Raw genomic sequence first — 13,725 nt, forward strand, 5'->3', positions numbered from 1 at the left:
AAACACATCTGTTAAGCCAATGACAAGATACATGTGTGTAGTCACCATTTACAACCTAGCTCCCAGTAGTGCATTGCAGAAAAGTCAATTTGATAATAGAAGTAAACTTAAACAGTCTCTTAAAAACTTCTGTGCTGTGTATGAACAATTAAAGTACATACACTCTGTCATATTCTTTACAGCTTTGTAATAGGAAAGCTTGGTTTGTCCTAAAAAGGCCATGTAATGTTTGAAAGTGTAAAAATGAAGGAAATCTGTTCAAATTAAAATATGTTAAATATTGGTCTAAACCTTTCACTTAACTGACCCTCTCTGCCCCATTTAGATAACTTTTAAAAGTTGCACAACTTAATATAAGAACGTCCGACAAATATAACCAATTAGAGTTAAAGGGACATTCCAGTCAAAATTTAAATGCACATAGATGAATTACATCTTTGAATATAAACATATTTGCAATATACATGTATTGGCAAAAATGCTTCTAATAAAAGTTATTGCTGTTTTAGTGTTAACATTTTTTCTGCACCTGCATGTGAAGCATAGCGCTAGATTTTCTCAGTGCACCAACATTTTAAATACTGCAGCTGCTCAGGGAGCTAGTGAGGCTTGCATCATGTCATCAATTAACAAATTGAGTAATTACCAGATGGTAAAGGCACCTTAGGCTCTCTGATCAAGTGCTGTGTTTACATACAATGCTGGTGCATACACTTTTGAAACAGCTATAGCTTATATTAGAAGCATGTTTGCTATTACATGTATATTACAAACATGCTTCTATGCAAAACTGAAATGCACCCATTTTGATTACAATTTTTGCTGTAATGTCCCTTTAAAGAAATAATATCGACGGTATAGTAATCACGAATGCACTGTACAGCAGAAGCCAACTAGCCATTGTTTTTTTTTTTAAACGTCCCTTCCTGCTGTAACACATTGCCTCGGGCTGCATATATATCGCCGCAGGGAAGAACTATCAGAAACAAATAACACGTTTCCCTTTATAATAATAAATGATGGAAGGAAAAGACTACCAATCATAATCCCACCTGAGAATGAAGCTTCACATGGAAACCAATCAGAAAGCCGTTTACAACGTAAACTTTAAGGCCATGTCCAAGTGTTGGGAAAGCGCTTGGCATTGGACTGGTTAAAGTAAATGTGTAGTGACCGCATTACCACACCTAGCAGCCTGTGTTATGAGGGAACAGCGCGCTGCCTATTGGCTACGTGACAGTTTAGGGAAGTACATAAACATATAGGATAAAGACAACTGGTATTAATGATTTGCTACATAAACACAGAGAATAACCTGCAATCAGCTTCTGACTACCGCTTTAGCAGCAGCTGAGTGATGGATCTAAAGGGTGATGCGCATTTGCTCCTGTGGGTGACTGCAGCTGCTGTTCTCCTGTTTACTTTGCTTGCGTCCTCCTTTATCTCTTTCCTGATCGACTACATTCGGAAATGGAATATGATGAAACCAATTCCAGGTGTTAGCACCGCTTACCCCTTTATAGGGAATGCCCTGGAACTGAAACCTAACGGTGGAGGTAAATGTGAAATGTCAATGTTGTCCTGCAATTCACTTTTCAATATGTTATGTGGTTAAGTGAGATATATGTTAGTAAATACACGTGTATGTATATATGTGTGTATATGTATATATATATATATATATATATATATATATATATATACACCACTCGTCCTTTGTAGACATCACTTAAAGGGACATTCAACACTTAGTTTAACATGTTTTGATATTGAAAATAAAAAAACGGAGGTCCGCCTACACTATAACCCTCCTGCCTTGCCGCCTTGCTTCTGTCCTAATCAGCGGCGCTAACTACTCTAATACCCGGTAAATATGGATGCCGAACTCCCCCCACCATTACGTAGCTGCCTTCTTCTTCAACTGATAAGCAAATCAGAATCCAGTCCTCAGACAGAAATTGCACGTGCAAAACAAGGCGGCAAAGCAGAAGGGGTATAGTGTAGGCGGACCTCCGTTTTTTTATTTTCAATATCAAAACATGTTAAACTAAGTGTTGAATGTCCCTTTAAAGGGACAATCCAACCAAAATTGTAATCAACGTGGATGCATATCAATTTTGAATAATTTTTGTTAATACATGTATTAGCAAACATGCACCAGCATTTAAACACTGCACTTGCTCAGAGAGCCTAAAGTGCTTGTATAAAATGGCAATGACTCAATTTGTTAATTGCTGACATGATTACAAACCTCACTCGTGCTTTGAGCAGCTGCAGTATTTAAATTCTGATGCACTGAGAATATCTAGCTATGCTGCACATGCAGAGAAAAACATTTAACACTAAAACAGTGATAACTTTTACTAGAAGCATTTTTGCCAATACATGTATATTGCAAATATGTTTCTAATCAAAGATGTAATTCATCTATAGGCATTTACATTTTGATCAGAATGTCCCTTTAAGATGCAGTCACATTTTTATTTTGCCTCTAAACTTGGAGTCATAATGCCCTGTTAGTACATTGAATTCTTAAGCACATCACTATTAAATATATTTGCAAAGATTCTCTGAGGCCAATCCAGAATATTTTTTTATTAAAATATATAAAAGTGATCAATTTAAACACAATTAAAATAATATTTCAGCACTTCTTTAGCGAATATTTTTAATAACAGACTTACTTTAGATAGCTTTCTAAACCCTCAGGCCTTCGGTATTCGTTTTAACCCTTTTACTTGATCTCAGTATTATTTGTTAAAAACATATTTTATTTATTTATTGAAAACTTTGACATTTATAGGGCAAAGGAAAATTAAGATATTCACAGTTGGCTATAAATGGTCAATTAGAACACAAATTTTTATTGGAATTCCAACTTGCACATAAAGTCTACATGACATTCAGCTTTATATAATTCCTACATTGTTTTGCCTTAAGAGTAATAGGGAACCTTTGAGTGTTTATGATTTTGGAGAGCTCAGCACAATATAAATGTACAGTGCACATTTCACTAAGTTTTGCCTGCGGTAGGGGATACTACTCCACAAAGAAAAATAAACCTGTAGCTGACGTGAAGTCTTCCCACCTTTACCCATGTTTTTTGTATTTAGATGTACTACTGTTGCTCAATCACGTGGGAGCTGATATTTCATAAGCTCTTGTACAGAATACACCTGGCTTTCTGAAACAGAGGAAGCTTGTTGGAAGGCCTGGATAAACAACCTTATGTTAAGTAGCATTCCCCCTTCCAATTCTGTGCCAAAGCTACTTCAGTTACATTCTTCAGGACCTCAAAAGAGGATTTGAACATTGTGCCAACTAGGTACATATTATATCCAGTTTATGAAAACAGAGAGCCTAGATTTGGAAAAGCAGTCACACATTTATTAAAAAAATACCTATATATTGAACCAAAGTTCTTTGACCCCTTTCAAGTTGAGCTATTTCACACTAATGTAATGGTAGCTATTTTATACTTTTGCACTCACTGTGAGTTTACTAAACAAGTCCAATATTATTTTTTCCAGCAGACCTTGATTGTTCTTGAGTACCTCTAGTTCTTTGTCAGTTACCTGTAACTGACAGTGATTATAAAAGCACTCCCTGGAAAGAGGCAACTTTCTTTTTCCTTAATAGGGTCTCATTTCCCTCTGTCACATCACCTATCTTCTACTCCATGAATCACACAGAGTCCCCACTTTTCCTTACATTAAAGCTCCCTGCTTCTAGAGGTGCAAGTGATCACCATTAGTATGAGTACTGAACATCTGTTGGGGGGCTATGGGTACTAATCATCTGTTGGGGGCATGTGGCCCCTCATTCAAAAGAGGTCTTATATCCTCCTTACTAAAGCATAGGAGGAAATAATATGAGCCAGAATGTGCAGATACATGCAAGATCATTTCATTAGGAGATTAGTGCCAATTTGGGCACATACAATGATTTGCCACCACTGTGTGCTACAGGTTGGTCTATCGGAGTCCATTTCTCACCAACGTCTTCCTGATTACTAATATTGAAGGCGTTAGCTAATTGTAGCATTATTATCTATATCTTAGATTGACATGTGACCCACAATGAAAGAACTGAGTCTCCTCTTCCAGATAAGTGGTGTACCTGCAGATATATAGGCTTTGTATGCCTCTGTTTCTTACAGCGAAATCAGTAAGGATGACTTGAGACATACTTAGTAAGTTGGGATATTTGATTTCTTCTCTTTATGTCCTTAAGCCTGGTTTCTCAACAGCCGGGCCATGGTCCATTACAGGACCGTGACGGCCCATTTGGTGGGTCACGACCTGACATCCCCTCACTGCACACTCTGACAGGCCCACACATAAAATATATATAAAATCATCACTGAGGCCAAGTTTCCATTGAGGTGGCAACGTTTGGAAATTTGTGGTAACAAGTTTAATGATAAATAGTTTTTATCACCAGTTTCCACAATTTACTACCTCAATGGAAACTAGGCCTGAGTTGGAAAAAGGATCACCGATCCCTTGTGTCAATATTTTGTTGAACCACCTTTTGCTTTAATTACAGCCTTTAGGCTGTTGGGATATGTCTCCCAGACTAGACTGCAATATTTGCCCACTCTTCTTTGCAGAACTGCTCCAGTTCCGTTACATTTGATGGTGACTGTTTGTGGACTGCATTTTTCAAGTCATGCCACAGATATTCAATGGGGTTTAAGTCTGGGCTCTGACTAGGCCATGCAAGGACATTCACCTTTTTCTCCTTCAACCACTGTCTGGTCATTTTTGCTTTGTGCTTTGGGTCATTGTCATGTTTGAAGGTAAACCATTGGTCTTACCATTGACAACTTCCTGGCAGAGGGCAGCAGATTTTCCTCAAGAATTTGACAGTATTTTGCCCCATTGATTATTCCTTCTATACTGACATGTGCTCCAGTGCCTGCTGCAGAGAAACAGCCCCATAACAGGATATTACTACCTCCATGCTTTACTGTAGGTATGGTGTTATTTAAATGGTGAGCTGCATTGGATTTCCTCCAGACATATGGTTTGGTGTTGAGGCCAAATAATGAAATTTTAGTCTCATCTGACCATAACACCTTTTTTCCATGTGGCCTCAGAATCTCTTAGGTATGTTATGGCAAGGCTCAGTCGTGACTGCATGTGGTTTTTTAAAGTCACTTGGGTTGAGAACCACTGTCTTAAAGCCAAAAATGAAGAATGCAGGGAGTACCGATGAAGTAAAATAGAGGACATTCTCCTTCATTCCCTATACTGAGGAGAGTACAGTGTCCGATTCTCTGAAACGTTCACACTCTTAGACATTCTGATTCTGGTAGCAAATGAGCTGCTGGATTTTTAACCACAATCATGCCATTTTCTCTTTACTTTATTCTCTTGTATCCATTGTTGAAAATGAATATGTACATATCCTACACTACTAGGAGCTAGCTGGTGGTTGGTGCCTGCACACATTTGTGTCATCATTATCGCACTAGATATGCTCAGCTAGCTTCCAGTAGTGCATTGCTGCTCTTTTAGCAAATGATACCAAGGGAATTAAGAAAATTTGATAATAGACATAAATCAAGTGTGTGCTTTATCTGAATCATTAAAGGGACATTAAACCCAAATTTTTTCTTTCATGATTCAGACACAGAATAAAATTTTAAACAAAATTCCAATTGACTTCTATTATCTAATTTGCTTCATTATTTAGATATCCTTTGTTAAAGAAATAGCAGTGCACATGGGTCAGCCAATCACATGAGGCACATATGTGCAGCCACCAATCAGAAGCTACTGAGCCTATCTAGATATGCTTTTCAGGAAGGAATATCAAGAGAATGAAACAAATTAGATAACAGAAGTAAATCAGAAAGTTGTTTAAAATGATATTTTCTATCTGAATCATGAAAGAAAACATTTGGGTTTAATGTCCCTTTAAAGAAAATGTTTGTTTGATGTCCCTTTAATTTGTATTGACATTGCCTTTTTTACATAGGTTATAATTTTACACAATGTCTACTCAATAATTTACATTTTTAACAAACAGCTTTAAGGTTAGTAGACAATTTACTCTAACATATATACAGACTACCTTCTTACAGAATACACCTATAAACTATCTCTTATATACAAGAGAATACATACACGGCAAATACGTGAATGCTCATCTGAGAACAAACAGAGCTCTTTAAATGGATTAAAAGATTTAAATGTAAGCAAACCGGAAGGGAAAGTGACAGTGTACTAGCACTCTTAAGATATTATATAGATAAGTAATAGTATGAGACAAGGAAGATCACCTAAATCAGGGATCTAATAAAACATAACATTTTATGAGGATAATTTAAAATATTGTGAGTGCATTAAAACGTGGATTAAAAAGTATGTACATAGGGTGACAACATCCACTGAAATAATCTAGTACTATATAAAACCGCAAACCAAAATCGCTCATAATTTGCAAAGGAAATTACCTAAAAAGGGGGGTTGACCACCCCAACATTGTAACTAAAAAATGCAATATGGAGCAGGAGTAAGCACGGCTCTGTGTGACTGTGGTATGCTGTTGGGTATGAGCCCAAAATGAACTAATTGTCTAAAACTATAATGGTCGATGTTGTCCCCACTCGTGCCTGATGCGCATTTCGCCGCTACCACGGCTTTGTCAAAGGCTAACCCAATCTGGGATTGCCCCCTTGTCTTTGTTTCGACTAACCATTCAGCGTTGCGTGCAGTTACACACCCACAGCTTACAGCCTATCACGATTGACTAGCGTTAATTGGTCATAAGCCTGTCACATGTCTAAAGCGTCTACAATGACGTAGTCCTCCTTTGTATTGACAGACATGCAGGGTGTCAGAGACACAGTCAAAGGAATGTCTTCAGTGTAATTGTGGAAAAAGGTACATCGGGATCACAACACGTGAACTCCGTGTAAGATTGGGGGAACATATTAACAGTATTAAGAATTGTAAATCTGATAAAATGAAAGACAAAAATCTGACCCCTGTCGCTAGACACTATTTGTACCAACATGGAACTAGACCACTTCTCAAAATATGTGTGCTGCAAGTTATCAAACCAGGTATAAGAGGCGGTGACATTGAATCCATGCTACTTCAAGCTGAATGTAGATGGATCTTTTGGTTGAATACAATTGTGCCATACGGCTTGAATGAACAGGATGGATTTGGATCTTTTCTATGATATGCTATCGCTACCAAGTGAATATGGATTATTTACAGTATGTCTGCTTGTTATACAAATAAAAATTTCCATCCTCAACATATGAGATTATGCGAGCACACAATGGCTTATCAACATGGATACTTATTTATGCATTGAGGGTGCTGAATAAAAACTATAGCATTTTTATACTTTGTGTTGTTTATATTAACCTCTACTATACGGATCTGCATCATCAATATTGAGTGATTCTTCCCTCAGATGTTTTTTAACACACCTGTTTATCCATATGAATGTGCATGTACTGGGATGTATCTTACACATTCGCACACCTTATAAGATCTAATAGATCCATCTGCTCTAGATCTGTTTTCTTCCTTGTATATGTCTATCAACATACATGATAATTAAGTTATTGATAAATGAGCACAAACATTAAAGATGATTTATGAACGTTGGTAATCTATTATATTTTGAGATATGGTCACACTTGGGAGTTGCATAACTCGTCATGTTGGATAGAAATGTAGTCAATGAATTGCTAGAAGCACAATATTTAGTTGTCATTTTTATCATTTCTTATCTAAACATATTTAAGAATGTGGTCAAACTAATGTTATTGGGTTAATGATATAACTCATATCTTGAGAGTAAGCTTTATAAACATCATCAATTTGTTTTGTTCAAATTTTATCTGGCATAACCACTTTCCAAGATAATTTTGGCTAAATACATTGCATTATTTACGTATCCTGATAGTGCTTAAATTGACTAAGTATTAGATCGAATATATAAGAATATACATCTTCAAGCGTAATCAATGGTGAACATTATGTGTGCCTATCTATACTCCTATATATGTTATGTGATCAAGAACTGTTTCAAAGGAATTATTATTACAAGTTAATGTGTCTCTGACACCCTGCATGTCTGTCAATACAAAGGAGGACTACGTCATTGTAGACGCTTTAGACATGTGACAGGCTTATGACCAATTAACGCTAGTCACTCGTGATAGGCTGTAAGCTGTGGGTGTGTAACTGCACGCAATGCTGAATGGTTAGTCGAAACATAAAGACAAGGGGGCGATCCCAGATCGGGTTAGCCTTTGACAAAGCTGTGGTAGCGGCGAAATGCGCATCAGGCGCGAGTGGGGACAACATCGACCATTATAGTTTTAGACAATCGGTTAATTTTCGGCTCATACCCAACAGCATACCGCCGTCACACAGAGCCGTGCTTACTCCTGCTCCATATTGCATTTTTTAGTTACATTGTGGCGGGGTCGATTTCCCCCCCCCCCCCCCTTTTTAGGTAATTTCCTTTGCAAATTATGAGCGATTTTGGTTTGCGGTTTTATATAGTACTAGATTATTTCAGTGGATGTTGTCACCCTATGTACATACTTTTTAATGCACGCACTTTGCACTCACGATATTTTAATTATCCTCATTAAATGTTATGTTTTATTAGATCCCTGATTTAGGTGATCTTCCTTGTCTCATACCATTACTTATCTATATAATATCTTAAGAGTGCTAGTACACTGTCACTTTCCCTTCCGGTTTGCTTTCATTAACTGACAGTTAGCACCCCCCTTCAAATATTTATGGATAATTGACTTTATTGGATTATTTACATCTTGATAGCATGTTTATCACTGAATATATGATGTAATACTATTCTCTACTATCGGACAAATTAATAAGGGGTCTCATTATTTGCTTTGAATTTCCCACCATAACATTCTACTTAAATTTAAATGTACATGGATGCATTTGTATTTTAAATAAAAGCATTTATCCAGTATAATTAAATTAGCAAAATGCTTCTAGTAAAGTGTTTGTTTTTCAGTGGCATATGCACATATGTTGTGCGGGCCTGTGCAACAGTATTCAAGTTCGGAGAGCTGGCGTATATTGTCAAGACTTAATTTGTGCCACACTAGCCACTGTTGACTCTGAGAAGCTGTGGTGTATGAATGCTGGTGCACAGGCCTTGTACATTTTTACTTTTCTATCCCTTTAACTTGTTCTGTTTATTGGTCCACTCATGATATGTAGCCTGCAAAGAAAATTGTCCAGTATGTGAACTGTTTCTTTGGATTGGACCAGATGGATATTGTGAAGGTTGATCTCAATAAAAAGCACAATTGGACTAAGGAAATAATAGAAATGTATAGCATCACTGCTGGCATTCAGGCCATGTTCAAGATGGAAATAGGTTTTGTCGCTAAATAGCAGTGACGGCACTTCATGAGGTTGCTCAAGTAGAGCCGCTATCTGCCTAGGCAAAGATGACATTCCTTGGCCATGTATTTCTGGGAAGCTATGAGTTAGATAAATGTGCTGCAGGGATGATCATGAATACTGCTGTTCAGTATCACCATTCCTGTTCTTCCCTGCAGCATGTATAAGTCATTGCTCTCAAGGAAAACACGATCAAAGTAAAAACCCTATCTGAGATTAAAATAGCTCAAGTGTAGCAGAATATTGTGAAATAAGCTGCTAATGGAAAAATACATTACACCTGGAACTTGTGTTTGGTGAACATAATGTAATGCAAACCCTAACTCACAATATAATAAAACATTATCAACCCCGCACACCAAAAAACACCAGAATTATATTGCAACATCTTACAATTCCTCAGAGCCAGATTTACTCATAAGCAGTTGATTCAAACAAACACTCACATATAATTTTACTTCTTCTTTAGTACTTCTCTTTTGTAATTGGAGTTATTTTAGTAGTTTTTTTTATATTGCTTTTAGATCAGTGTAGGTCTCTCTTCTGAAAACTGTTAGGTCATAAGTTTATCATGCTTTCTTCCTCAAATCACTGTACTCTTAAAAGAAATGAATCCCATTTTATTTCCATTCATGATTCAGATGGCGCATGCAATTTTAAACAATCTCCTTATTTATACTATTTTTCTTCCTAATTCTCTCTGTGCCATTTGTTGAAAGCATACCTAAGTAGAGGCAATGTACTGCTGGGAGCTAGCTGCTTATTGGTGGCTGCACATATGTGCCTCTTGCCATTGGCTCACCCAACGTATTCAGCTAGCTGCCAGTAGTACATTGTTGTTGCTTCAACAAAAGATACAAAGAAAATGAAGTAAAAGTTATTATAATTAAATAGGAAAGTTGTTTAAAATCGTGAGTGCTATTTACTTATACTCTTCATTCTCTTAGTATCCTTTGTTAAAGTAGCATCAATGTACTACTGGCAAGAGAATGAAGCAAATTATATCATAGCAGTAAATTTGAAGGTTGTTTAAACTTACATACTCTATAGCTTAATCATGAAAGTTTCATTTTGACTTTACTGTCCCTTTTTAAGAATACAATTACAGGTTTAAGTTATAACCTTTTACTCTTCTGCCTCTGCTAGACTCATTTAAGTTTAATACTCCTCATAATGCGTCAGTACTTATTACAGTTTGTAGCCTTATTATGAGTTCCTTATTTTTTTTTCCTGTCTTTCTTTAGCTCTGCTTTTTATAATAGTTTAATGTTTTCCAACTACTCCAGGGCTCAAATTACCCTCAATATTTTCTCACATTTTATAAACTGCTTTTCCATCTGGGTGGCAGTGTCTCTTCTAACCATGGTATCTTCTGCATTTGCACCCTCACCTGCAAGAGGCTCCCAGCCATGGAAACATTCCTGAAAAGCACTTTATTCTCTTTATCTAAATCTCGCCTGTTCTTTATTTTCCCCACATATTTTACTGCTATTTGACTGTCATCCAATTTCATGTGGACATGAGGGTGTAGGATCTGCCATTCCGTGTTTATATAGGCTGAAAATGTTAATGATTATACCTTATCAAACAAGTATAGTGGCTCCTCGCATCCTTTTCATCTTTTGCAATTCATAGCATCAGATTATTTCACTAAAGATCAGTAACAAACATGAACCGTAAAGAAAACAATGAAGGGTTTCTTTAGATGTGAAAAACTACATTTACACTTACTGCAAACACAAAGATCCAAAATGGCAGGTCTTTAGTTTTAAACAAAGATGGGAAAGCTAAGTAAGATTTACAGGCATACCTTGTTATAGTGTGCTTCGCAGGTATTGCGGTTTTTACAAATTGAAAGGTTGTGGTAACCCTGCGTCAAGCAAGTCTGTCCGGACCATTTTTCCAACGTATAAACCCATAAATACACGTGTGTGTGTGTGTATGTATGTATGTGTGTGTGTATATATATATATATATATATATATATATATATATATATATATATATATATATATATATATATACACACACACTGGGCTCAGATGATGCTTAGTATTTTTTTAATAAGGTATGCACATTATTTTTTTTAGACCTAATGCTATTGCACACTTATGCCGTAGACTGCCATGTTGAAATCTAACTTTCATTGGATTCCAGTGCTGATGTGTTTGCTCATGTGCAGTTACTCTCCTTTAGATAATTTCAGTGTCCCTTTAATTTCTGCCTGATAAATACAGAGTCAAAAACATCATATGCTCCTATCAGCCTACTTAGGTTTACTCGTCAATAAAGGATATTAAGAGAACACAGCTGATTTGATAATAGAGGTAAATTGGTAAGTTGCTTACAATGGGATTCTTTGAATCATTGTTTATTTCTTGCCTTTACTGTCCCTTTAAGTTGTGAGGATCGCGCTGCTTTTCACATTTTAAAATAGAGAACAAGGGATGTGTTTACTGTCCCTTTAATTGCTGGTTGTCTATCACCAAGTTTAAATGGGCATTCTGTTTAAAATTGCATGACCTATCTGAATCATGAAAGTTTAATTTTGACTAACTTTTCTCATCAAATTTGCTTTGTTCTCTTGGTATCTTTTGTATGGTACACAAAGCACACATTTGTAGAAACTGAAAGTACACCCTTTGGTGCATCAAATGAGGGGCTACATGTATCTCTAGCACATAATTGAGGTGCACAACAATTAATGGACTATGGTGCTTTGCATAAAAAATATATTTTATTTTTAGCAAAGAGCCATATTCCACTTATTATTACATTGTCTATTTTTGTGTTAGCGATACTTTTGGCCCCTCATTTAATGCGCCAAAGGGTGTACTTTCCAAAAATTTGTACTTAATAATATATCTTAATTTATCAGGTGGCTACAGCTGTCTGATTGCAGACATATCCCCGTAAATTTGAAAGACTATTTTAAAAAATAAAAATAAATTTTCTTTACAAAATAAATAGATATTTTTAAAGGGACAGTCAACACCTGAACTTTTGTTGTTTAAAAAGAAAGATAATCCCTTTATTACCCTTTCCCCAGTTTTGTATAACCAACACAGTTATAATAATACACGTTTTACCTCTGTAATTATCTTGTATCTAAGCTTCTGCTGACTGCCCCCTTATTTCAGTTCTTTTGACAGACATGCAGTTTAGCCAATCAGTGCTCACTCCTAGGTCACTTTACGTGCATGAGCTCAATGTTATCTATATGAAACACGTGAACTAATGCCCTCTAGTGGTCAAAATGTATTCAGATTAGAGGCAGTCTTCAAGGTCTAAGAAATTAGCATATGAACCTCCTAGGTTTAGCTTTCAACTAAGAATACCAAGAGAACAAAGCAAAATTGGTGATAAAAGTAAATTGGGAAGTTGTTTAAAATTGCATGCCCTATTTAAATCATGAAAGTTTTTTTTTTTTGGACTTGACTGTCCCTTAAAAGGAATTATGTCGCTAGAAAATGTCATTTTTATTGCAAAAAATAAGCTTCTTTTCAAAAAAATACGGAAATTTTAAAAGATGGAGAGAGCTGCGTAAAGAGGGTGCTTTACTCATCTTCCACGCACGCTAAATGGCTGATTATAAAAATATTATTTTTCTTTAATAGCATTCCTCTACCATTTTTTAATTTGTAACCACATTATCCAGGTGATCATAGAATTAAGGCTGTGACACACTGCAAGCGATGCGGCGAGAGGTGAAGCAGCTGCTTCGCACCGCATCGCTTCTGGAGTTCAATTATTTCATCTCTGAGCGCTCAGCTACGCGACCTGATGCAGCAGAGTGCTCAGAGATGAAAAGGCAGGACACACTGAGCGCGCACAGCTGCATCTACACGCAGTGCACCGCTCCGCTTGCAGTGTGTCACAGCCTTTACAAATATAATATTGGTTCGTATTGGAAAAGGGAATGCGACATTTCTTAGCTAGGTGATCACTGCGGTAACGCGAGTTACCACGGTGATCATTTAGCTATAATACTGAAACTGATATTTATTTTTAAAAAATAAACAAGTTTATTTTTAGAATATGTATTTTGGGGGTCTCTAAAGGCACATAAATAAAGATCAAAATTGCCTAGAGACCCCCAAATACATTTTGTTTTACTTTTTTTTTATAAACTTTAATTTTCTACTTTTCACATTAAAGACTTATACCATTGGAAATGTCTTGGAGGTCTGTAGCTGCTTAGATGCCTGAGATACAGGCATCTAAGCAGCATGCCCCAATCTCCCTATTACTGACAATTGTCAGTTTTAAATAAAGTTGCGCAGTGACGTCATTGCGCGTG

At 36.4% G+C, this 13,725-nt stretch overlaps 1 protein-coding gene across 1 annotated transcript in view; it reads left to right on the top strand.

The window, feature by feature from the left end:
* Positions 1-1,190: 1,190 nt before the first annotated feature.
* LOC128647472 (cytochrome P450 4V2) overlaps positions 1,191-13,725 on the top strand; it is a 469,121-nt gene continuing 456,586 nt past the window's right edge. Inside the window, exon 1 of the mRNA XM_053700256.1 lies at positions 1,191-1,556. Within this exon, the coding sequence (XP_053556231.1) occupies positions 1,358-1,556 (199 nt within the window). The 5' untranslated portion in view covers positions 1,191-1,357. The remainder of the gene's footprint in view (positions 1,557-13,725) is intronic.

Source organism: Bombina bombina, chromosome 2, assembly GCF_027579735.1.
Source record: "Bombina bombina isolate aBomBom1 chromosome 2, aBomBom1.pri, whole genome shotgun sequence".
NCBI classification, from domain to species: Eukaryota; Metazoa; Chordata; class Amphibia; order Anura; family Bombinatoridae; genus Bombina; species Bombina bombina.